General features: G+C 65.8%; 3 protein-coding genes across 7 annotated transcripts in view; all 3 read left to right on the forward strand.

The window, feature by feature from the left end:
• The first annotated feature begins 470 nt into the window (after positions 1 to 470).
• Positions 471 to 5,624, forward strand: SYT8 (synaptotagmin 8). Of its 5 annotated transcripts, XM_053923982.2 has the most exons (9): positions 2,863 to 2,998; positions 3,385 to 3,512; positions 3,590 to 3,777; positions 4,156 to 4,254; positions 4,360 to 4,527; positions 4,600 to 4,767; positions 4,850 to 4,955; positions 5,048 to 5,181; positions 5,280 to 5,624. In XM_053923982.2, exons 1-9 carry the CDS (start codon positions 2,982 to 2,984, stop codon positions 5,511 to 5,513), a joined length of 1,242 nt encoding a protein of 413 aa, XP_053779957.1. In that variant the 5' UTR covers positions 2,863 to 2,981; the 3' UTR covers positions 5,514 to 5,624. The 5 variants fall into 5 exon arrangements, with proteins under 5 accessions (XP_053779959.1, XP_053779957.1, XP_053779960.2 ...); XM_053923984.2 differs by lacking the exons at positions 2,863 to 2,998; positions 3,385 to 3,512 and adding an exon at positions 471 to 564 and having other exon boundaries at positions 3,611 to 3,777; XM_053923985.2 differs by lacking the exon at positions 2,863 to 2,998 and having other exon boundaries at positions 3,032 to 3,512; positions 4,897 to 4,955; positions 5,280 to 5,494.
• Positions 5,625 to 7,729: 2,105 nt separating this feature from the next.
• TNNI2 (troponin I2, fast skeletal type) lies at positions 7,730 to 9,049 on the forward strand. The gene is made up of 5 exons (XM_053923986.1): positions 7,730 to 8,086; positions 8,184 to 8,312; positions 8,428 to 8,517; positions 8,604 to 8,780; positions 8,876 to 9,049. The coding sequence occupies exons 1-5, from the start codon at positions 7,745 to 7,747 to the stop codon at positions 8,969 to 8,971; spliced, it is 834 nt and encodes a 277-aa protein (XP_053779961.1). The 5' UTR covers positions 7,730 to 7,744; the 3' UTR covers positions 8,972 to 9,049.
• A 7,227-nt stretch (positions 9,050 to 16,276) lies between these two features.
• The window catches only part of LOC112317085 (troponin T, fast skeletal muscle), a 51,509-nt gene continuing 42,742 nt past the window's right edge, over positions 16,277 to 25,043 (forward strand). Inside the window, exon 1 of the mRNA XM_045183175.2 lies at positions 16,277 to 16,431. Within this exon, the coding sequence (XP_045039110.1) occupies positions 16,364 to 16,431 (68 nt within the window). The 5' untranslated portion in view covers positions 16,277 to 16,363. The remainder of the gene's footprint in view (positions 16,432 to 25,043) is intronic.

Consider the following 25,043-nt stretch of genomic DNA (forward strand, 5'->3'; position numbering starts at 1 on the left):
AGAGTCCTGGGCAGCAGCAGGCCCAGGTCTTGGCCCGGAGACGCTGCCACCCCCCAGTGCTGCCCTGAGCACGCCGGGCAGGCTCGGCTGGTGGCACCCACAGCTCCCCGTGCTGGCCCCAGGCCTCCGGGTGCTTGGTGCCAACAGCATCAGGGAGCCGTTGTCCTTCTGCTCCCCATGCCTTCCTGACTCAGGTCCCTCCCGGACGCACACAACTTTCTCAAACCCAGCCCAGGCTGACCCCCTCTCACTGCCCCAGCCCAGGGCCAGCCCAGATGGGCTGGCACCCCCTCTGTCCAGTCCTCCCAGAGGACTGGAGGGGCCCTGATGTCTGGTGCCTGGGGTTCAGGAGGCCCCCCCACCCCCCTCCCCAGGGAGTTCCTGGCCCTGAGGTGGGGCTCCCCAAGGCCCTGCCTCCCACACCCTTTCACCCACCAAGAAGACTTTCTTGTGGGGAGAGGCAGAGAATGCCGGGCTCTGGCCACTGCCTCTGAGCTGTGCCCACGGTGCCCGGGTTGGAGAGGAAGGCCTGCTGGGCGGGCAGGCCACAGAGTCAGGTGTCAGGTGAGAGCGCACTACCCCTGGGGGGCTGCCGCCCGACATTTGGGGGAACCTTGCTCCTCCCAAGGAAGGCCCACAGAAACTTGCTCCCATGGAAGCCAAAAGAATTCCAGGTGGACAGAAGGCAGAAGGGTTAGTGAGCATGGATTTACTAGGTGCCCGTCCAGGCTCACCGGGAAGCCCCCAGGAGGGCAGCCAGCTGCCCTCTGGCTGGGGAAGCTAGGACGCCGGCTTGGGAGGGGATGCAGGGGGAATCCAGCCCCAAGTTCTGGGAAGGTCCAAGGGCCAGGGGTGACCAGAGAGGGCTTCCTGGAAGAAGTGGAGCTCATGCAGCCCTGGAAGGTGCAGGGGGCAGGGATGGTGAGGGACAGCCCTGGTGCAGAGCAGCAGGGGCAAACAGGCCGGGCCTGCAGATGCCTGGAAGGGGCCCTGGAAGGGGTGGCTGCCGGGGGACTGCACTCTGGAGGGAGGCCGTCTCCCTTTGCTGGGAAAATCGGCTTGGGCACCTGGCGAGGGAGGGATTTCTGCAGCCAGGCCACAGAAGACGGAGGACAACAAGAGCTGGAGCACAGGAGGCCTTCCGGCCTGCCGAGTGGTGGTCAGGAAGGGCCCTCCCACAGCAGCCCCCTGCACAGGCACTAGGGATGGCTTGGAGGAGGAGACCCCGGAGGACCTCCCGGGGCCTGCGAGGGTCGCCCCACGGGGTGTGCCTGCCTGGGCCCCTGCGGACTTTCCGGGGCCCCAGGCCAGGAGGCAGGACCCGCGGCCAGCAGGGTCCAGAGCAGCAGATGGCGCCATCTGGTGGCTCCACATCCCCGAACCTTGACCTCCGTGCGGACCCTGCGGTCCTGAGGGACCCTCGGCCTCCCTAGGCTTCCCTGGGCCCCCCTCTGCTCTCTGGTGGGTCCTGTGACCCTCTGGGGACAGTTTCCGGGCATCTCCTGTGGCCCTGGGGGGACGACTGTCCCCAGGCTGGGTCAGGAATCCGGCTGGACCCGCTGTGCCACGTCCCTGTGACTCAGCGCCCGCACCGGCCCTGACCTGACCCAGGTGAGGACGCCAGGGAAGCAGGTCAGGGGAGAGGCCCGCGGGCGCACGGGGGCACCGTACACAGGCACGCACGCACACGCAGGCGGGGACTCTGAGCCCACCGTCGACCCCAAGCTCTCCACCGTGGGAGTCTCAGTCAAAGGAAGCTCTTTCAATTGCACTGTCCACGTTGGCTCCGGTGGCTCCGGAAGGAAAGATAGACTTGAAATTCCCAGTGGGGAGCAGGGGCCTGTCTGCTTCTGGCCCCCATCCAGCTGCTCCAGGGACCCTGCCGGGCCCTCAGGGGCGCTCAGGCCTGCCCCAGGCCCCCCTGGTGCCACCCCGGCCCTCTGCCTTTGCAGGGCCCAGGCAGAAAACATACAGCCTCTTGTTCAAAATGGTTAGCACGTCAAGATGGTGGCTGCAGGCGCCTCACCAAGCACAGGCTCCACAGCCCTTCTCTGTTCTCTGACCGGCAGGGACCAGCCCCCGGGGGGGCCAGTGCTGGCCTGGTCACCTCCCCTCTGAATGTGTGGGGGTTGGGTCGGCTCTGGGAGTGGGGCTGCCTTGGCCAACCCATTACAGAGGGGGCATTGAGGATCATGTGTGTGGGGGGTCACCTCAGGACCACGGTGGGCTCCTGTCTGTCCCCCCTGCATGCTCAGCCCCAGGCTGGTGGAGGCTCCAGCCCGGATGGGTGCCTGGTTATTTCTGGAGGGGGTGGCCTGGGCTGAGCCCCTAAGGCAAGAGGGGTGGCAGGCTCTTGTGGGCAAAAAGGGGAGCCCCAGATTGGAGGAAATGAACCTCTTGGCTGCGGGTGCGCCCCAGAGGAGGGGAGGCCAGGAGGAGCTGAACCAGAGGGTCGCCTGTGGGGCTGGGGGCACAGTGTGCCCCACCGTGGGTTCAGCCCCCAGCTTGGAATCCTGGGCCCCTGCTGTGGGAGGAGCCAGCCTGGCCAGGTGCGCTCCCTCCCCAGGCCCCCCAGGCCCCAGGCAGGCGCTGCGCTGGCCCACCCTCCTTCCAACCCCCTCGCCTAAGGGCGGCAGGTAGGCAGGTTCGGGCCGGCGGGCTGCTGAGTCAGTTTGCAAGGAATGTTCTGGCCGCTCCCAGCTACACCCTGTGCCTGCCCGCCCCCACCTACCTCCCCCCGGTGCTCTGGCCCCGCGCCTGCCGTGCCAGGAACGCGCTGTCAGCCCCAGCTTGCTGAGACCAGCTCGTGCCGGCATCTGGCCCACCTGCTCCCCCGCCTGCTCCACCCGTGACCCCAGCAGAGCCCTAACCCTGTGAGCCCCCTTCACCGTGCTCCCAGGTCACCCCAGGGCCGGGGCTCATGTGTGTGAATGTGTTCCCTGGGTGACACGCAAACCACGGTGGCCTGAGGTCGGGCAGGGATGAGAAGGGACCCCAGGTGACTACCCCCAAGCAGAGCCCTGGGCTGGGGCAGAGAGGCCGGGATTGGAGGGGCTTCCTGTAGGAGGAGGCCCTGCCGTGGCGGTTGGGGGGCTCTGCCGGGAAGACCAGGGAGTACAGGGCCCAGGCTGCCCGGGTCCGGCCTACTTGGCTAGGGCTGGGGGCTGCGGAGGTGGCCAGGAAGTGGGCCCAGGGCTGGGAAGCTGGCACTTTGACCAAAGCCCAGAGCCTTCCTCCCCTTGGCTCCACTCGGAACTGTTGCCCCGGGCTGTCCCCAGCCTGGGCTGCCCCCAGCTGGCTGCCATAGGGTGGATAGGGCAGCAGGCAGGGGTCTGAGGGGCCATCCCCTCCAGTGATGCGGCCCCCCCGGCCATCTGCCCTCAGCCAGCAGAGTGGGGAGATGGGGCGACCCCCAGGGCCCCATGCTGTGCCAGCCCCAGCGGGGACTACAGCTGCAGGGGGCACCACGGCCGCACCCGGGCTGATTCGGGACCTTGTTGCCTGGACACCCTGTGAGTTGTGGGGCCTGGGAGGGGCAGGGGGCTGGCCTGGCTCGGCGGGGGCAGAACTGCCCACAGGGGAATCTCAGGCCCACCCCGTGCCCACCCAGGGCCCCGCTGGGCACTCATGGCCGCTGCTGTCGCCGCCGGCGCACTCATGGTGTCTTGCCTCCTCTGTGCCCTGTGCTGCCGCTGTCGCCGGCGCCCCGGGAGGAAGCCCAGGGACAAGGAGGCTGTGGGGCTGGGCAGCCCCCAGAGCAGCACCACCACCCACCTGGTGAGCAGCAGCCCCAGTGCCCATGGTGCAACTCAGTGTGGCCAGGGGCGAGCTCAGCCCCCGGGCGGCTGGTGTGCCCCCAAGAAGAGGCCAGAGGCCTTCCTGGGGGGGCCTACGGTGACGAGGAGAGGCAGGCAGGCCCAGGACCCGCGGGCCGGGCCAGCACCGTGGGGGTCAGGGCATGTTCTTGAGGAGGAGAGAGGTGCCGTGATGGGCCTGGGGCCGACCCATCTGTTCGGTCTGGGCTCAGAGCTGAGCAGGGGTGTGAGCCCTGGTGCTGGCCCTCCCCGAGGCGGGCGGTTTGAGGCTTGGCACTCCTGTGCAGCAGGCCCACAGTTCCAATGGGGACAACACCTGTCACTGCTCCTCCCATGCCAGGTGCAGCCAGAGGTGGATGGCCTGGAGTCCAGCCCGGGGGGAGCCCAGAAGTGGGGGTGCCTTCAGCTCTCCCTGGAATACGACTTTGGAAGCCAGGAGGTGAGGGCCCCACTTCACAGGCCTGGGGACTTCTGTGGGCTTGTGCAGAGGTGCCGGGTGCAGGGCCGACCAGGGGGACCCCGGCTGAGCCGTCCCCGCTCCCAGATCAGGGTAGGCCTCAAGCAGGCGGTGGACCTGAGGGCCAGGGACCCCAGCGGCACAGCAGACCCCTACGCCCGCATCAGCCTGTCCGCCCAGGCCGGGCGCAGACACGAGACCAAGGTGCACCGTGGCACGCTCTGCCCCGTGTTCAACGAGACCTGCTGCTTCCACGTGAGTCTGGGCTGGGGGCGGTGGGGTGGGTGGGCCAGGGTGGCAGGGGCCCGCTCATCCCCAAGCCCGCAGGTCCCGCCGCAGGAGCTGCCCCAGACCACCCTGAGGGTGCAGGTGCTGGACTCCAGGCGCTTCTCCCGGCACGAGCCCCTGGGCGAGCTCTGCCTGCCACTGGGCACTGTGGGTCTTCAGCACGTCTTGGAGTTCTGGCACCCGCTGGGCCCGCCGAGCACCCCCGAGGTGAGGCCACTGGCCCCCTGACTTCAGCCCGGCCCTGCCTGGGGTGCCTGTAGGCAGACTGCGGTTGCTCCCATGCCTGTAGGCTGAGCCGATGGGGGAGCTGTGTGTCTCACTCCGGTACGTGCCCAGCTCAGGCCAGCTGACCGTGGTGGTGCTGGAGGCCCGGGGCCTGAACCTGGGGCCGGCAGGTGAGAGCCAGCCTGCACCCTCTGTGTGGGCACAGGAGGCCCTGTGCTTGGCTGTCAGGCCTGTGACACCCCCACCCCTTCCGCCTGCCCAGAGCCCTATGTGAAGGTCCAGCTCGCGCTGAGCCAGAGGAAGTGGAAGACGAGGAAGACGTCTGGCAGGAAGAGCACGGCCGACCCGTACTTCAACGAGGCCTTCACCTTCCACGTGCCGTTCAGCCAGGTCCAGGTGGGCTGCCCAGAGGGAAGGGCGGGCAGGCCCTCCTCCGACGCCAAGCTGAACACGGTCTGTCCTCCCTCACCGCCCCTCTGCCTGTCTTTTCCCAGAGTGTGGACTTGGTGCTGGCCGTCTGGGCTCGGGGCCCGAGGCTCCGGGCCGAGCCCATGGGTAAGGTGGTGCTGGGTGCCCGTGCCTCCGGTCAGCCCCTGCAGCACTGGGCGGACATGCTGGCCTATGCCCGGCGGCCCATCACCCAGTGGCACCGCCTGCGGCCCGCCAGGGAGGTGGACGAGGCCCTGGCCCTGCAGCCCCGCCTGCGCCTGCCCGTGCCTGGCTCCTGAAAGCATCCCCGCGCCTCAGCCTCCCCAGACTGCGCTGTGGGCACCTGTCCAGGCCGCCCTGGGGCCATTGCAATAAATGCCTGCTCCCACCCGCCTCGTGTCCTTCCTGCGCCCTCGGGGACACAGTAAGGTTGGCCCCCCTGCCAAGGGGCGAGGGCTCCTCTCCAGACTCATCTGGGCCCTGAGGCCTCTGAGCAATGCCTGACCCTTGGGTGCAGAGAAGAGGGCCCCTGAAAGCCCAAAGAGCACAATACGGGGAGGAGAGGAGCCCTTCCACCTGGGGGGCTGCAGTGTCAGTGACGGTGAGAGGGAAGTGGGTTAGAGGCAGCCCCGCAGGCACACAGTGGGCCATCGGGAAGCATTTGGTGGGGGTGATGGCGGAAAGCATGGGCCCCAACCCCAGGAGCTGCCACAGCCCCTCTCAGAGCCCCCAAACCTCGGGGCAGGCGCCTGCAGGGCCTCCCCATGTGAGCAGCAGGGGGCAGCAGACGCCTGCGGAAGACACCAGGGCCTCTGGGTGGGGGGGCGCCCAGCCTGGCGGGGAGAACACGCAGCTCTAGTCCCGCTGATCGGGAGGCCCCACTCTCCCAGATCTTCCCTGCGGCCCAGACACCCGGTGCGGAGGGTGCCAAGTCACGGCCCTCCAGATGCCTGTGCTGGGTGGGGGCCGTGGGGCCCCAGCCCCTCGAGTCAGGGAGGGTCCAGGCAGGGCCTTGGCGTCCTGGGTGGAAGGATGCGTTCTGAGTCGTGTAGGAACAGCCCTCGGGTGGGGCGTCCCGTTCCGCGGCACGTCCAGGGCGTCCTGTGCCTGCTCCTGGGTGGGAAGGCGGTGGCATGCCCCCACCCTCGAGACCCCCGGTGCTTCTGTGGGCCCAGAGGCTGTGTTTGGGGATCCAGGCCTCGCTCTGGAACTGGCTTGGAGAAAGTGGGGCATAGCCAGCTTGTGGCAGAGACACCCCTCGGGCCGAAAGGGGAACAGGGCACTGCAGGAGAGGTGGGCAGGAGAGGTGGCTAAGGTCCCCGGAAGGACACTGTGGTGTGGACCCTGCTGTAAAACCCAGCGGGGCCAGGGTCCTAAGGAGCCCACCGTGGATCTGGAGCCGTGCACCCACCCTGGCCCCTGAGGTCCCTGGAGGCTGCACACAGCTGCCCGCAGGCTCCTTGCAAGAAGCAGGAATGCCTCCAACTCGTCACCGGTCCCTAAATAGAGCAGCTCAACCTCGGACCCCCCCCCCCCCCAAGGCTTCTTGGACGGGACGGTGGCACGTGGCTGGGCCATACCAGGCAGCCTGGGCAGGTGGGGAGGGCCCTGAGCCCCCATTGGCCTGAGGAGGGCTCCGTGTCCTTTCTGAGCAGGGGCCCAGCCCGGGGGAGGACATTTATACCCCTCCCTGGGCCCACCAGCCCAGCTCGCCGTTGCCGGCCTGACCTTGCTCCCAGAGCAGTGGCCCCGACGCCAGGTGAGGAGGGCCGGCCCGCTGAGGCCGGGCACGGTCGCTGCTCGAGCAAGCTCGAAGGAGGACTTCCTGGGGCAGGGGGCTGGGGACAGGGGGCCACCACCGGCTGCCCTCCATGGGGGTCTTCCATGGAGCTGAGAGCTAGCCGGAGACGTGGTGGGGTCGGGCTGGGGGTGGGCAGGGGTCTTGGACAGTCCTTGATGGCCAAGCCTCATCTCTGAGACCCTGGAAGGGGGCTTCATGTGTGAGGAAGTCCAGGCCAAACTGGGGACTGGCCTGTCTCAGGCACTTGGGCCCAAAGCCGAAGGAGCAGAACTAAAAATAGCGGGGTGGCTCTGGCAGCCACCTGCGCTGGCCCGTCCCTCAGGGACAGCTGCGCACCCCAGGCCCCGCCCGGGATATTCTGGGACACTTTCTCCTCTTCCTTCTCACCCTTCTCAAGACATCACCCCCACCCCAACCCAGGAGGCTGGAGTTGGGGACCAGGTAGCAGGGGCCGCGCCCACCCGCCACGGTCTGTGCTCCTCATGTCCCCCTCTCTTTCTCCCACAGGCTCTAAGCCCAGGACCTCAGGATGGGGGAGTAAGTGAAGTCCCCAAGCCTGGTGCCCCTGCCACACCCTCTTGCCACCTGAGGGCGGGGGGTCTCTGTCCACCCTGCCCGCCCCTGTTCCCACTCACCCCCTCACAGGTCCCTAACCTCTCTCTTCTCTCCCCCACCCCTGCCTACCCTCCTGGGACAGTGAGGAGGTGAGTATCTTCCTGGGGGTGAAACATGGAAGGGGCGAGACCCCCTGCTTGGGGTAAGTCGGAGGTCAGAGTTTCAAGGCCCAGGAAGACACCCCAGCCCACCCTGCAGCGACGCCACAGAGGAAGTGGCCCCGGCGGCAGGGGAAGTGGGGCTTCGGCTCAGTCACCCTGGAAATGGCTTCTCTGGGGTTACTGCACCCCACTCCTGCCCTGCAGGGACCCCCGTCCCTCCCCACATCCTCTAGGGCGCGTGTGGAGGGGCGTGTCAGGGTGCGCCAGGGTGTGCGGCCAGCGGCTGACTCTGCTCCTCTCCCCTGTCTTGCAGAAGCGTAACAGGGCCATCACGGCCCGCAGACAGCACCTGAAGGTGGGTGCCGCCCAGGGCCGGGGGCCGTGGCGGGGCAGTGCAGGCGCCGCAGCCCGCACGCGGCCCCTCACTGCCGCCCGCTGTCCACCCTCCGCAGAGCGTGATGCTGCAGATAGCGGCCTCGGAGCTGGAGAAGGAGGAGAGCCGCCGGGAGACGGAGAAGCAGAACTACCTGGCGGAGCACTGCGCCCCGCTGCACATCCCCAGCTCCACCGCCGAAGTGCAGGTGCCTGCCCGCCCTGCCTCGGTTTCCCCATTGGCCGAGAGGGCAGGTGTGGGGGGGCCGGGCAGGGCTGGGGGAGGTCCGGTGTCAGGACAGCGAGCCCCCTGCCCCGCTCCAGGAGCTCTGCAAACAGCTGCACGCCAAGATCGACGTGGCCGAGGAGGAGAAGTACGACATGGAGATGAAGGTGCAGAAGAGCACCAAGGAGGTGAGTGGTCGAGGGGCTTTGTGCAGAGGGGGGGCGCCGGGGCCCCGGGCCCGCCCGCTGCTGCCCAGCCCTCCCCACCCCTACAGCTGGAGGACATGAACCAGAAGCTGTTCGACCTGAGAGGCAAGTTCAAGAGGCCGCCGCTGAGGAGGGTGCGCATGTCGGCCGACGCCATGCTCAAGGCCCTGCTGGGCTCCAAGCACAAGGTGTGCATGGACCTGCGGGCCAACCTGAAGCAGGTCAAGAAGGAGGACACCGAGAAGGTGCGCGGCCTGGGAGCCCCTTCCCAGAGGGGGTGCTGGGCTGGGGGGCGCGGCAACGGGGCGGGAAGGCCTGAGCCTCCTCTGCCTGCCCCCAGGAGCGGGACCTGCGCGACGTGGGCGACTGGAGGAAGAACATCGAGGAGAAGTCTGGCATGGAAGGCCGGAAGAAGATGTTCGAGTCCGAGTCCTAGGCCCCCTGCGGCCCGCAGAGTCAGCTGCCGGGAGGGCCGGCTCATGGCGGCTGTCAATAAAACCTCCCGAACCCGTGACCCGTCTGCTGTGGTCCTGCCCCGCCTCTCCACCCACACTCAGGCTGCCTGAGCCTCTGGGTGCCGCGCCCCGGGAAGGCCCCAGCAAGGGAGGGGGTGCGGGGCCTTGGGGGCTGTGGCCGGGAGCACGGGCTTCGGGATGTTCAGGCCTGGCCCCCACTGGCCTGCACCCTGGGCTGTGGCCAGTGGCCAGTGGGCAGCTCCCAGAGGGCACCAGGGCTGGCTCCGGACCACCTGAACCCTCGGGGTCCAGAGACTGACCGCCCGAGCCAGGTCTGAGCAGCAGCGATCACAGTGAGGCCGTTTGCTGGTTCTCGAGACCCTGTGAGGAGCCCTGCCTGTCCCGGGACAGTCCCAATACCGCGCGACCCGGCCCTGGGGGCACAGCGGGCTGGCGTGCACAAGGCGGGCAGCCCCCATTTCCCCCTCCTCAGAGCCGCAGCCCCCCGCAGGGGACACACGGGGGGCGGTCCTGGGTCAGATGGTCCTCCCAGGGTGCCTTGTGCCCAGGGAGTAGGGGCTCACAGCCACTGGGGACCGTGCCCGCACCCCCAGAGGCTGAGGACAGGCCAACCTGGCCCCTCACAGGCCCTGTTGGGCCTCCTTCCTGCTCAGCCTGGGGCCCTGGCCCTCCTCGCACATCCATGGCCCAGATGGGGCTGTCACAGTCACAGTGAGGCCACGGCCCTCAGCCTCCCTCCTGACGGACGGTGCAGGGCCCGCCCGCCCAGGCCCTCTGCTCCGATCTCCGCTGGGGAGCCCGGGGAGGCCAGGACCCGGGCGGGCCGCGATGGAGGGGCCGCCATCCTGCCTTTGCCTTCCAGAGGTCCCGGCGACTGATGTGCCAGGGGCCAGAGACAGGAAGCCTTGGCCTCCTCCAGGGACCGAGAGCCTGACGTCAGCCGGCTCCCCTCCCTGATGGCCTTCCTGAGGGCCACCCCACCCCTCCGCAGTCTGAGGTCTGCACAGGCAGCCTGCACAGGCCCCCCGACCAGGTGGCCTTATAGCTCTGGCCCAGGCTCATCAACCCCCGGGGCCCCCACCCACGGCCCACAGCCCGCTTCCGTGGGGACGGCCAGGCCTCCAGGAAGAGCCCTTGCTCACCCCTGGGGCCGGGAGGCACAGACATCCGCAGTGTCACCCCGCAGTGGGCACAGCCAGGCCACGAGACACAGGGAGCCCGCCCAGGGCTCGGGGCGCACGGCCGGGCTGAGGGGCACTTGGGACTTGGAACGGGGCGCAGGCCTGGCATGGGGGCTCCCATAAGACAAGCCCGTGGGGCCAGCAGGGTGAGGACACAGGGCGAGGGGACCAGAGACCCTCCAGGCGGAGGCCCGTCCTGTGCGGAGGCCGGAGTGGGCGGGCCGGCTGCGGGTTCAAGGGGCGGTTGTGGTGGCCAGAGAGCCCAGCGACAGCGTGGGTGCAGGGGTCTGGGCCGAGATGGGGTCCTCAGGAGTGGAAGGTAGGCGATGCCCCAAGGGGGTGGGGGGGGTGGAGAAGACGATGTGTGGGAGCTGTGCGGGAAGGACTCCAAATGGAGCCCCAGGGAGGGGCCAGCGGCCAGGCTGCAGGGGCCGAGGTGGGTGGGGTGGGGGCCGCGCCCCAGCTCTCCACACTCTGCCTGCGGAGCTGAGGAGGAGACGCCCCCAGGCTGTGGTCCCCGACACTGTCCTCCCCCCAGACGGGGCCTGGGCCCCCGGGGGGGCTGAGCACAGGGTGGAGGCAGCCACCGGGGCACAGGGGAGCCAGGAAGCAACAGGCCGGTAGATCCAGCAAAAGTAAATAAAATAAACCTGGTGGGAGCGGCGACAAGGCCACAGGAGGGTGGAGGAGATGAAAGGGCCGTTTCGTGTGAAATGCACTGGCGGCCACATCTGCACTGCGGCCAGGTGGCAGGAGACCTCCTGGTTCAGCAAACAGAATGGCCACCTGCCACCTGCTTGGCTCTGCTCCCTCTCTGGTCCCCAAGCACCAGCTCTGTCTGGGCCCGGACCCACCTTCGCCCCCGTGTCCGACCATCCTCGGGCCTCCCCGTCTCCCTGCTGTCCAGTTCCCTCCTCCCCGAGTCCTGAGGGCCACCGACTATAAAGTGGGTGTGGCGATGAGCTCACCTGGACAGACAGGTGAGGGGGGACCTCTGGGAGTCAGCCTGGCTGGTCCCAGCTCTCTGGGGCATGCCATGCCCGCCTCCACCCCTGGCCTGGAGCACCTCCTGGGCTCTCCTGCAGCCACGTCCGCCTCAGCACCAGGCTCCATCACAGTTACCTCCTCCAAGAAGTCTCCCATGATGAGCCCCAGCTGACCGGGACATCCATTAGCCCCAAGGGCTCGGAACACCTGGGCTTCCATCACCATCTAGGGAGATTCTCTCCTCGATGCCTGCGGGAGCCACACTGAACCCCTCAACTCTGAGACCCCAAGGCTGGCCTCAAAGAGGGGCCCTTGCACCCTGGGCCCACACCCACTCCGTCAAGTCCCGACCCAGCTCCCTGCAGCTGCCTCCTTCCAGGGAGGAGACCAGGCCAGGTAGAGACAGGCGGGCCCCCTCCTCCCACCAGGTCCCCTCCGGGACCTCCTCCAACGACCTGGGCCCCTTCACCTCAAGTCAGAGGCACACAGAGCACCGAAAAACTGCCCCGCCCACACCGCCACCCCCCGGGGCTGCACTGCGCCGTCACCTGCCAACCGTCACCTGCCCCCGTGGCAGCTCTCACCTCACCTGGCATCTCAGCGTGTCCACTCGGGTGGCCCGTTCCCCGCTTGCCCGTCTGTCCTCTCCTGGTGTCCCTCCGACCCCTCTGATTGCCCCTTGTGGTTTCCCTGTCCCCATGAGTTCCAAGGCCCTTATGGCCTCTTCCTCTTCCTCCAAGACCCAGCCTGCCCCGGTGCACCGGCCTCCATCACTGGGGTGATTCACCCCCAGGATGCCTGAGAGAGGGGGGAGCCCCTGCAGGGGTCCTGTCCATCCCACCCACGGGCACCCTCCCAGACTGTCAGAGCTGGCCCGTCCACACGGGCCCCCAGACTCCTCCAGCCACAGTACAGTGTCCCAACCCGCCCACCCCCACTCACGTCGTGCCTGAGCTCGCTGGTGTCAGTACCCTCACCCTCAGCCCGTCCTGGGCACCCGGTGTCTCCTGCCTCACCCCACACCCCATGTCTTGGGGCCGCTGTGGCAGGGGCCGGCCGGCTGCCTGCAGCCCCGCTCCCTTTGCCCCCTGGACAGGTGCCCATGGACAGGTGAGGCCCGACGGCCCGAGTGTCCAGGTCTAGCCCCTGGACCTCCCACCAGCCTTGGGTCCATCCTCCCTGCCAGCTGGACACAGGGGACCAGCCGAGACTCTTGTGCCCTGAGGGGAGGAGCCTGGAGTCCCCCTCCCCACCCACACTGACCTGACAGCCATCGAGGGGACAGCGGAGTCCCTGAGACCCAGGGTTTCGTTAAAGCAGCTGGTCCGCCCTCCCTGATGCTCACGGCTCCTGTGTCAGTGCCCCGGGTCCCCTGGAAAGACACTGCAGACAGTGGCTTGGACCCCAGAACCTCGCGGCCCCGTCCTGCACTCAGGGCAGGCTGCTCCTGAGGCTGCTCCTGGGCAGGGGCCATCCCTCTGTGCGTGTCCGTGTCCCGACCCCTCGTCTTGTGAGGACCCAGTCACACTGGGCGAGATCCTCGCTGTGACCCCACTGCCACTCGATCTCCTACAGAGCCCCTGCTGCCTACCGAGGTCGTGCCTGCAGGAGCCGAGGGCCAGGGCTGGAAGACGCGGGCTTTCAGGGCACCCGTTCGGCCCAGACACCCTCAAGCCCACCTCTCTCCGGGACCCCTGCAGCTCTGTTGGACCCCCATTCCTCTCCCGGGTCTCCAAAGTGCCCCTCGCACCACCTTTCTGCCTCGGCTGGCATCCAGCCTCCAACGTGACCCTCCCAGGGAGCCTGCTCTCTGCCCAGCCTTTATCCCCGTCCCCAAGGGCAGCCTCGGCCACCCCTCTGGCGCTGGAACCCGGCGTGCTGACTGGCAGTGGCCCTCCTTGCTCCGGTGGCCTGGCCGGTGCTCACGGCTCTGTCTCAGCCAAGTCTGTCCCTCGCTGGCCTGACCTGCTCTGGGCTGACCGCTTCCCCTTCATCGCTCCCCCCATGCTCCCCTGTATTCCCTCTGGCGCCTCGTCCCCCGATGTCGTGAGTGTGTGGTCCTGACATTTCTCTTCCTGGGGATCGAGCCACTGGGCCTTTGAAGCCACCTTGCCCAGGTGCCCAGCTGCTCCTGGACGGTCCTCCTCGATGCCCCGCAGCAGTACAGTGCCCTCTGCCTCTGGCCTGGCACGGACGCCTCCTGGCCAGCCCCTCGGAGTGCTGCACCCTTGGTCAGGTCCCTGGTGCCGTCCTGGGCCCACAGAGTGTGCTCTGTCCTGGCTTCCAACGAGCTCGGTGCTTCTCTCGCTCATTCGCTGGGTCACTGGACAGCGCACTGGGTTTGGGGGCATGAGGACGGACAAGACGAGGCCTCTGCCCCCCGCCCACTCCCACCCTAAAGGCCGCATGAATGTTGCCTAGTGAACCCACGGTGAGCGCGGGTCTCTCGGGTGACACACAGGAAGGGCCCGGACTTCTGGACCTGCCGCCCAGCGGGGCCCAGCCAGCCCTCCGATGTGCATGGCCGGCCCCTCCGGGTGGATGCCCAGCCCCCCAGGGGTGCCCCCGCCTCGCCCAGGCCTGCTGGTCCCACTGAGGATGGAGGCATTTAGGAAAGGAAGAAGGCCTGAGAAGGGCCCAGTCCAGGGAGGCTTCATTTGGATTTTTAAAAAATGTGAGACTTGAGCACAAGCCCCTGATCACAGGACACAGAGGCTGCGGGTGAGCAGAGGGGTTGAGCGGCAGTGAGGCGGCCCAGGCTTGGGGCTCAGAGTCTTAGAGCAGGGAGGGGGCCGAGGCCAGATCTCGAGGTGGGCACCACCCCTCACTTCCACCTCTTCTATGAAGTGGGAGGGGGCCCGGGTGACTCTGGGGAGCTGCGTCAGGCCCCCCGCACCCTGTAGGTCCCCAGAGCCCCCATCGCATCCTTGGTGTGGCTGCTGTGCCTCCACAGGACGCTCCTGGGGGACAGGGTGCCATCCCCTCTGTCCCCCAGTAGCAGGTGTTGGGCGGGGCCTGCAGGCTGGATGCCCAGAGTGGGGAGGGGTGTCAGTGTCCCGGGCGGCCATGGCAAGTCCCACAGAAGGGAAGTTTCCGACAGCAGAGAGGGCTTGCCCCAGTGCTGGCGTATAGAAGGCCCAGGTCGAGGTGCCTGCAGGGCTGGCCCCTGCTGGAACCCGAGAGGGAGAGGCTGGCCCAGGCCCCGCCCCCAGCTTCTGGGGGTTTCCTGCGATCTGTGGGCTTCCTGGGCTTGTAGACGCACCGCCCCACCTCTGCTTTCAAGTTCACTTGGCGTTCCCCCTGCGTGTGTCTGTCCCCAGAGTTCCCCTTTTCAGAAGGACACCAGTCATATGTATGGGGACCCACCCCAATGACCTCATCTTAACTGGTTACATCAGCAAAGGTCCTATTTCCTGGCAGGTCCCCCTCGGAGGTGCCAGGGGTGACTCTGGGGGACAGAGCGTGACCAGGAGGGACCAGGCTGCCAAGGGGCTGGGGGCAGACGGGGGCTTGGGCAGGAGCCCGCTTTGGAGGGCCCTGGGGCCTGGCACACGCATGGGGGGCCGCAGGCTCCCTGGGCCTGGAAGGAGCGGGGCTTGCTTTCACGCCACGCCACAACTGCCTTGAGGTGCACCGTGGCCGAACAGAAGTGGCTCACTGAGCCTGGGAACCAGAGAGCCGGCCCCGTCTTCAGGCAGCGATGGCGGGGTGGGGACCCTGTGTTGGGGACGTCCACCCTCATGCGCTCTCCCCCGTCCTGGCAAGGCCCTGAGACATCCCAGCTGTGATGTCGGGGTCTCGCTCACCGCAGGCCAGAGGTGGCCAACCCAGGGTCACGTGCTCCGGTGAGGTGCCCAGGGGGGCGGAGCGCTGGGGGATCGCACACTAGGGATGCTGGCAGGAGGCTGGGGCCTTGCCCCCACTCAGGTGGACGACCGACCACCAGGTCCCTAGTTGGATAGTGAGTGGCACCGGGGGACAGGAGAGGCAGCAGGCCAAGAGCCCCAGGGACCCTGGGGGCTCCCCTGCGGCCCTGGGCCTGGCTCTGGCCTGCCCGGAGTTCCCAGGCGCGGGGCCGCTTCCTGCTTCCTCGGTGCGAGTGGGCCGTGGGAGGCTTACGGCCTCCCACGTCAGCTTGTCCCTCGGTCGGGCCCCCACCCCACGGATGAACACTGTGGGGTGCTGCCTGCCCCACCCCTGGGCCTCTCCCGTGCCCCCTTTGCCTTGGGCCCCCTCCAAGTCCCTTCGGATGGATGGCTTGGGCCACCGCGGGCCAGGGCTTGGCAGGCCTTCTTCCTGTCTTCCTGTCTCAGGGCCCAGGGGTCAGCCTGGGGCTGGTGGGACATCTCTGCCACCTTCCTGACCGCCCGACTTGGCTGAACGGCACACAGCCCGAGCCCGCTGAGATCTGGCCCCCACAAGCACGGGTTTCTGAGCCCTTGGGCTGGGCGCTCTCAGCAGCTGACAACAGTCAAAGCTGAAATGGGCTCAGGGTGTCCCCTCTTTCCTGCTTGTGCCTCCCAGGGAACCCCTCAGGCCCCAGGGCCTGGTGATGCTGACCATGCCCGGAGTCAGTTCTGAGGTCCCTGAGCAGGCGGGGAGGGGAGGAGTGGAGAGGCCACAGGGACCCCCAAAGTGCTCAGACAAGACTCAGGCGCACAGACCAGGCCAGGTGTCGGGGCGATGGCCCCCAGGGTGGAGGAAAGGTGCGTCCGCCCTGTGGGCACGCCCAGAAGGTTCCATCCGGAGAGGTCAAGGTGTTGAGCTCAGAGGCTGCTGAGGCTAGAACCGCACCCTGGTGCACCCGCGGGACAGTGCCGCGCACTTGGGGCCCTGGTGGCCACAGCCGGCTGCTAGGGGCCCCAGGAGGAGTGTGGGGGGCTCCTGTGCAGGTGCTGGGACTCTGCACGGCACAAGGGTGCCCCCGTCCCCCAGCAGCCCCTCTGCCTTCACAAGGCCACCCCAGGCCCCTGCCACTTGCTCAATGCTTCCTGGTTGCTGGGTGTTTTTTCTTTCTCCTCTTGCAACTGGTTAAAAACAACACCCCAACCCAAGTGCAAACCTCAACCTGCAGCGAAAGGGGGAAGTGAAACGGGGCGGGGGTGGGGGCTCAGCCGCCGCCCCAGGAAGCCCTCTGCGCCCTGCACGCAGACGGTGAGGAGCGCCCGCACGGACACCAGGCCGATGGCGGAGGCTCTGGGCCACCCAGATGGCGAGGAGCAGGAAGAGCTACTGGCGGAAGAAGGCCCGGGGTAAGGCCCGAGGAGGCCGTGCAGCCTGTGTTCCGTTCCGTAGGGGTGATGCTCAGTCCCTGCGTCCTGGGCCTGGTGGACCCATCGGTGGTGAGCGCTGCTCCGTGCCGTGCGTCTGCGGCTGGGCCCCCACCCCCACCCCGGATGAGGCTGAGTCCCTGAGAGCTGGCCCAGGACCCGGAGGGACCCAGGGTGGGGCCTGGCCTGGGGCAGGCAGGGCTGAGGATGGGGGCCTGCAGGTGGGGGTGTGGTGGGAGGCTCTGGGCCCAGCCTGCCCACGGGGCTGCTCCGCCTGGGGACCGCCAGAGCTTGCGCTTAGGGCTCCGCTGAGCGCCGCTGCCCTCCAGCGAGGCTGCCCACTCTGGTGAGGGAGGCGGGGGGCCGGTGGACCCCAATCTGAGTGCCAGGCGGGGCTGTTGGCTGGAGGTGGACCATGAAGGGACACGGGCAGAGGCTCTGTGGGTTGCTGGCAGAAAGGGCCACCACCTGTGCCGCGACTGCCCCCCAGAGTTGAGCCTCGAAAACCTGCAGCCCAAGGGGGGCCTGGCTGGGCAGAAACGGAGGAGGGGCCTGGAAGGGCAGGCGCCTGCACCAAGCCACACCTTGGGGTCCAATGGCCACAGGTGCACGTCCCAGAAAGGATGGGAGTGAGCAGCCTTGGCGGTGGTGGGACTTCCAGGGAAAGGTGGAGGTCTGACGGGGGAGATGGGGCCCCATGGGGATGGAGACCACCAGCCCCAGGGTGGCGGGGGTGGGGTGGGGTGGGGGGGCTGTGGGGCCGCTGCCCTGCTGGGCAGGAGGGAGTGAGCAGGGCCCCAGGGCCTAGGGAGAGGAGTAAGATGCGGAGCCGAAGGAAGGAGATGGGGGCCTGGTGGGAGGTGGGGGCAGCTGGGGGCAGGGACCCCGGGCCTCAGGGCTGACGGGCCAAGGGGATTTGGACTCAGCCTTTCCTCCGGAGGCTGGAGACAGCAGTGCGGGTGTGATGCTTTCACTGATGACGAATGTCTGTCACCAGTGTGAGCGTGCGCGAGGGTCCCTGTGCCCGTGGGAAGGGAGGGGGCCTCCTTCTACCTGCTGGCCCTGCGTGGGCCGTCTGTGGGGCCCGAGTGCGGGCGGGGGAGGCGAGCCGTGGCCTTTGTGGGGGTCTGACTCAGGGCACAGGTGCTCTGCCACCCAGCAGGTGACTGAGGACAGCTGCGCCCGCTCAGAAATGGCTCCTCTCGTCAGCCCCGTCCAAACCCCCGGCGCTCCGTGCTCCTTGGCCACCTCATGCCCATAGAAGGGCACAGCTTGAGCGGCTGGGCCAGGCACCCCCCCTCCCTCCTTGGCTCCACCCTTGACCCCCCTTCAGCTGTCACAGAAGATGAGGAGAGGAGGGGCGGGGGGACAGCCCAAGCAGGAGGGGGAGTGGCGTGGCTGATCCCAGGCGTCCCGGTGCCTGTCTGGGGGTTTGGGGCCGTACCTGGGCAGGGAGTCGGGCGGCAGAGCAGGCCCGGTGCACCCCAGCCCCCAGCGCGGCGCCCCAAGGACTCATCGCTGCCTCCCTACCCTGACCCTCCCTTGCGTGGCGGGCAGTGCGTCCTTTCAGAATGAAACCAAGGTGCCTGGGAAGTGGGTTCTCCTTTCCCGAGGTGACCTAGGGGCCTGGGGATGTTCCTGAGGGGGGGGGAGTCCCCAAGCCAGGCAGACGGTGTGTGGCCTGGGAAACCCCACCGGGGACCCCCAAGGGTCTGCTGGGCAGGGGCGGGGCAGACAAAGCCAACCCCCAACCTGCACGCCGTGCCCGGGAGGGCTGCCGGCTCTCGGACGTCACCCTGCACACCTCTCAGCATGGACCATGCCCTGCAGGGGGGTAAATGGGCTCCCCTCAGATGGCCCCAGGTGGCCCTCTCACCCCGTGGCCTCCCAGCAGGACCCGGCACCGCCTGCCACAGCGGGTGCATGTGGCCAGGAGCCGCGGGCAGTGCCAAGCCACTCAGGAGGGAGGGTGGAGCTGGACAGAATCAGCCTGGAGCAGGCTGCTGGGGTGGAAGAATTGGAGCCAGAGGTCTGGGGTTCCTTCTCCGTCAGTGCCAAGTCAGGCCTCGGGGCCCACCAGTCAGGGGTCTCAGGCCCAGGAAATCCCCCAGAGGAGGGGCCGCTCAGCTCAGCCGGGGGGCCAGGGGCCTTCCTCCTGGCCAGGCCGCTGGGGGTCCTGGCTCTCTCCCACCTTCGCCCGACCCTTCCAGATTCCCTCCTTCGGTGGGGAGTTGGGGAGGGCGGCTCAGGTCGTCACCCTGCCGATTTGGAGAACCCTCCACAGCACATACCCTCTCCTACGTCCCCTCTGCCTCCTCAGAGACCCCACATGGGACCCCACCTGCAGCCACGCAGGGACAGTGCTGGGGGGTCTCGGGGACCAGACTGGGCAGGCCACCTCTCCCCCGTGGCCCATGCTGCCCTCCTCCCCACACGTCGCCGGCCGCCTCGGCCTCGGTGTCCCTCAGAGGGTGCCAGAGCGATGGGCCCATGTGCAGCAATGGGAGGAGGCCCTTGAAGTCCTTGCCGGGAGGGACGGGGTCGGCACGGCGGGCGGGGGACAGGCAGAGTCCCCGGGGCACGGCCAGCCCCCAGCACTGTCACCTGAACTAGTACTTTGTGGGCAAAGAAGCCCCACCCTCTGAGGCCTCAGTTTCCCCGCCATGAGCTCGCTCCCCGCGCCAGACCTGGTTAAACTCCTCCAGGGCTGCCGGTCTGCCCTCCTGGCGTCTCTGGGCCACGCATGCGATACACAAACCAGACACAAACAAAAGCGTCCATAAAGTTTCAAGTAAATTTAGGATTTTGTTTTGGACAAACTGAGTTTGTCACTGTGGAACCCAGAGAAGGGGTCCCCCCCCATTTCACAGGTCGAAACAAGGGCTCCAAGTGCCGCATCCTGCCCGAGGGAGGCCGCAGGGCCGCCCCAGCCGGCTTGGAGAGAGCGGCCCGGAGCCCCGCGTCCCTGCAGAACCCCTTCAGGGAGCCGGCATGCCCGTGGCCTCCAGACCAGGGTGCCAGGGGCCCGGCGAGGCCTCGGGGGGCCCAGGAGTGTCTGTGCTGCCCCTTGTAAGTGTTCAATCACCCCACGCAGTGCCTGCGGGGGTTCCTGCAGGGTGAGGGTGGCGCTTCCAAGGCCTCAGGAGCAGGAGGAACAAGGCCTGGCGGCGAGAAGGTGGCCCTGGACCTGCCCGGAAAGCAGAAATGAGACTGGCCCCCTCGGAGCAGGCTGGTTCTTTCCAGAGTTCTCAGCCGCGCCACAGGCCTGGCCCCTCCCTGGCCCTTTTGTATCAGGGACGCTCCTTCCAGGGCTTTCCAAGGGGCTTCTGGGAAATTGGGGGCAAGGCCATGAGATAACCAGCTGGGGCAGGGGGTTCCCAAACCCCCCAATCCAAGCTCCCGAGGCAGAGAGAGTCAGAGCCTCTCTTCCAGAGGAGGAAGCACCGTCTGCGGGTGCACGGTTAGGGCCCCCCACCACTCCCCAGCACCCGCCTGGAGAGTGGGCTGGGGGCCGTGCGGGTGTGGGACCGAGAGGCTGGCAGATTGGAAACTCCGCCCTCCCTGGCCCATTGGCCAGCACGGGCCTGTGGACCCAGGCACAGGCAGAAGGGGAGAAGGCGGGCATAGAGAGCCCCTGGCTCTCTCCCGGGGCCGGGGCGGTTCTGCCCAAACTCCATCTGCCCACTGCCTCCAAGCTGGGAAACCAGGAGTGGGTGGGATGGGGACAGTGGGACAGTGGGTGGAACCATGGGCTGGTCCCCTGGCTGAGAGCCCCTTCCAGGCAGCCAGCTCCCTGCACAGAATTGGAAGGGACTGGGACCTCCTGGAGCAGCGATGGCTCTCTGGGGGCAGTAGGGGCAGCCAGCCCTCCACTGGCACCGGCGCCACATGACGCTACCTGCCCCCTAGGTCCCGTGTCCCCGGCTGCCAGGTGCAGGGGGGCCGAGGCGAGGGAGGGACCCGTGCACACGCAGGAGACCTGGCCTGTGGAGTGCAGTAGAGGTGACGGCAACAGTGGAGGTGTGGGCTGTGCATGAGAGAGCAGGAGGGTCCCAGCCCTGCCCCAGTGCTGGCAAGTGGGGGCTCAGAGGGGGCTCCTCCTGGCTCTGGAAGGAACAGGGCCCCATCACTATAGGGGCTGTGCCCTCCTTCCCAGACTTACCTGCGCTTTTGCTGGCTTCTGAGGGGACCCAAGGCTGCCGCCTCCTCCTCTTCCTCCCCTCCCAGGTGCTTCCTCTCAAAAAGAAATGGGACTTGGGACAGATGGGTCTAGCCAGTTGATTTTAGAAGAATCTAGAAAGAAGGCTCAGCTTTTCCCCTGGCCCCAGACCCAACCCCAGTCCCTATACCTACACCGGCCCTCCCAGGCCCCCTTGGCTGGCCGGAGGCACACAGGAGGCAGTTGAGCTCTGGGCCGTTTGGCGGTCACCTCCCCTGTGAATCGGGGACGTTTCTCTATCCGGAGTCACCCGGGGGCCCCGAGGCCAGCATCCCTGACCCACTCTCCCCTGCACTGTGGGCTCCCACTGCTTGTTTCCCCTTTCACCCTGTGAGCGCACATTCCGGAGTGGGAGTGGGAGTGGGAGTGGGAGTGGGTGTGGGTGGTGATGGGGGTGTCTGCACGGGAGGACAGACCACTTAGATTCCAGGTCCCGCTCAGATTCCATTGTGGTACCCGGCTGACTGGGCCACGGGGTCTGCTCGCTCATCTTCTTGGGACACAGCTTAGGAACCGCGTCTGAGTCACAAGAGAAAAAAGTACCCAGAAAAATAAAAGACTCAATGATGGAGAAAAATATGGGTTAAAGAAAAGGTGTATGAGGAAAAGTAGGAAGAAGGAACAACTAGATAGATGAATGAATGACGGATGGATGGATGGATAAGTCACTGAGTGGATAAAAGAAAGGGTGGATAAATAAATGTGTGGATGAAAGGTCCTGGAAAGGTTGGGGAATGAATAAATGGGTAGATGGTGGATGGATGGATGAGTGGGTGGATGGACGGAGGGACGGAGGGATGGATGGACAGACAAAGAACGAAGGGAGGGAAGGGTACGTGTATGTATGTGAGCACGTTTGTGCGGACGAAGGGCCGGATAGATGAAGGAATAGATCGATGGGTGAATGGTCAGTTGGCTATGCAGACAAACAGTAGATAAACTGATGGTTGAAACTGGTGATAAAATATATGTTGTGGACTTATAAAAGTGATGAAAATGGATGTATGTAACTGAGCAAATTACTTAATACTCTTTATCTTAGTTTCCTCATTAGAATAGTACACTACCTCCCCCAAAGGGATTTTATGAGGGTCACATCATAAAGGAAATCACCTGGAGAAGTCTCTGGCATGTAAGTCCTCATACGTTTTAGCTGGCGGTGGCAGGAGTAGCGGCAGCGCCAGACGGGCAAGCGGCGGGGCGTGTGGCACTATGAGCAGGTGAACGGAATGGTGGGCGTGGGCGTACATGGACAGACACTGGGTGGACCAATGAGGGGTGGGTAGGTAAGCACACACATGATATTTAGGATATTTAGCAACAGGGATGATACAAATATTAGCCTGTCAAATGGGTGCTGTTTTGAACCTGAGTATAGTAACCTAATTAGCAGACCTGGACAGGTGAATGAGCAGGTGTACCAAGAGATAGATGAACTTCAGATGGATGGATGGATGGATGGATGAATGGATGGACAGATGGATGGACGGATGGTGGATGGATGGATGGATGGATGGGTGGATGGATGGATGGACGGACAGACGGATGGTGGATAGATGTGGATGATGGACAGATGGATGGTGGACGGATGGATGGACGGACGGATGGACAGATGGTGGGTGGATGGATGGATGGACAGATGGATGGATGGATGGGTGGACGGATGGACGGACGGACGGATAGACAAATGGATGGATGGATGGGTGGATGGACAGATGGATGGATGGACGGACGGACGGACGGACAAATGGATGGATGGATGGACGGACGGACGGATGGTGGATAGATGGATGGATGGACAGATGGATGGATGGACGGATGGATGGATGGACAGATGGATGGTGGATGGACGGATGGATGGGTGGATGGATGGATGGGTGGATGGATGGATGGGTGGATGGATGGATGGATGGATGGATGGATGGGTGGACGGATGGATGGACAGACGGATGGACGAATGGATGGACGGATGGATGGATGGACAGATGGATGGACGGATGGTGGATGAATGGACGGATGGACAGATGGATGGATGGACGGATGGATGGTGGATGGATGGATGGATGGATGGACGGGTGGATGGATGGATGGGTGGATGGATGGATGGGTGGACGGATGGATGGACAGATGGATGGATGGATGCATAGAGGGACAAATGGAATGGGAATGTGGATGGGTAGATTGGTGGGTAGATGGAATTAGGCAGATCAATGAAGGCTGTCAGGTGACTTAGGCACACGGATGGATATGAAGAACAGATAGACTTCTGTGTGGAGAGACGGGCAGATGTAGGAAGGGACAGATGAATGGGAAGGCGGACAGACAGTGAGTACACAGACGTGTAGGTAAGCGGTTGGAGAGCGAGGGCAATGAGCGTGCCCCTACAGCGGGGGCTTCGAGCTCGGTGTTTCTCCGCATTGTGAGCCGCTCTCCCTCATTTTTCTCAAGTCTCTCTTCAAATAAGGGAAGGCTGGTTCCCTCCCGAGAGGCTGGCTTAGGCTCTTATCTGTAGAATATCAGTCCCTGCCAGAAGTCCCTGTCCTCGTGCCCTGAATTACACTGTCCGGTGCATTAGCCCCAGCCTGATACATTACAGGGCATACTGACATTTTCTGTCCCCACAAAAATGTCAGCCTTGTGAGAGAGCAGGGACTTTGTCAACACTGAATCCCCAGCGTCTAAAACATGAACACAGTACGCGTTCCATAGCTCTGTTGAAAAGTAGACGGACAGACGGACAGTCATATGAAGACCAATGGGGAGGATGGATGGGTGAGCAGGAGAGGACGGATGGCGGACACGACAGTGACTACCACTTACTGGCGAAGTTTCACGACGGATTGGCGACGGCTTTCAGCCCTGACTCCTCTGGACGGCTTACTGGGCGACGTGCTGGGCAAGGATGTGTGGGGGAGGACGGACAGATGTACATATATGCATGCATGCGCAATTGCACGCGTGACTTGTGAGGTGGAAAGACGGCCGAACATGTGGGTGGATGGACGGACGGATATGTGATTGCATCTAGGGAAGGGATGGGTAAATGCTGAAACATTTGGGGACGTGAGCAGGAGTAAGGACAGAAGCACCTGTGAAGGGGCAGAAGGACCTGACACAGAATAAAAGTTCACCGTTTGGTGGCTGGGCCGGCAGGCGCACGCCCGATGGGCCAGCGTGGAGGTGACGGTCGCGGTCCATGCGGCCGGCGCTGGGTGAGTGCTGCTTTGAAGGGCGCTGTGCGCACTGAGGCACTGAGCTAGAGGTGGGTGCGTGGTGTGGGTGTGTGTGCGTCTGCGCATGGGTGGGAGACGGGTGGGTGGGCCCGGCCCCATAAAGCACTGCAAAGGGGCTGATGAACGCATGTGTGGGCGGTGAGGGGTGCTGGGGTGCTGACGAAAAGGGACAGTGTGTGTACGTGGACCCCCGGGTGGCTGGATACACTGAGAAACCGGTGGATTGGTCCGCGCTACGTGGAGGGACAGACAGCCGGCCGTACAGAGAGGGTGGGTGATGGACGGAGGGATGGATGGGTGGCGGGATGGGCGGACAGAGGGACGGTGGGCAGTGGGTGCGTGGATGGCAGATGAGTGAGGCGGTGGGAGAGCGAGGGGGTGGATGGATGGGTGTGCAAGTGGCAGTGGGGTCGAGGCCGCGTGGGCTGCCCTGTGGTCCAGCCACGAAGCCTGGCCGCCTCCCCCTCACCGGCAGTTCCGATGGAAGGCCGTGTGACTATTGTTAAATTCCTGGTGTCAGGGATTTTCCACAGTCCCCGGGCAGCCCTCCACCCTGTGGGAATATTTTTCCTTCTTTTGAACCAAAATAGGCCTTGGCAAGTTTCACTCCTTGCTGTGACTCAGATTAGGCAACAAAGAGAAGAGGCAAGGGGGTGCTGGGCGGTCGGCACCAGCGTGAAGGCCAGGCTCACCTCCCTGGGTGACCAGCTGCCCCTCCCTGCCCCACATCCCCCCCCCCCCCCAGGCCTGCACAGCTCTGGCTGGCTGCTGGGGATACAGCTGGGGACAGCAGCGGGCACCAGGCCTCTGTGGCTCCCCTGTAGTCCCAGCCCCTCCTAGGTTGAGCGGGGGAAGGGAAGCTGCTCAGGCTCCCCTCCAGGACTGGCCACGGGGCCCAGCCTGGTGTGTAGGTGGAGGGGGATCTGAGCCAGACTTCCTGACCCCCCCAGAGTCTCCCCAGCCTGCCACCACCTGAGGCACTGAGCGCCGACCGGGGCCATGGGCCCAGGTGGGAATTTTCCGACTGACGCCGCCACATCCGACACAGCCGTCTTCACATGGCGATGTGCTCGCGCGTCCGCCCGCTAGCCAGCGCGGTCGCGCCCTGCCCTCTCTTCGCTCCCACGTCCCCTGGCAGTGGC

Source organism: Desmodus rotundus, chromosome 5, assembly GCF_022682495.2.
Source record: "Desmodus rotundus isolate HL8 chromosome 5, HLdesRot8A.1, whole genome shotgun sequence".
NCBI lineage: Eukaryota > Metazoa > Chordata > Mammalia > Chiroptera > Phyllostomidae > Desmodus > Desmodus rotundus.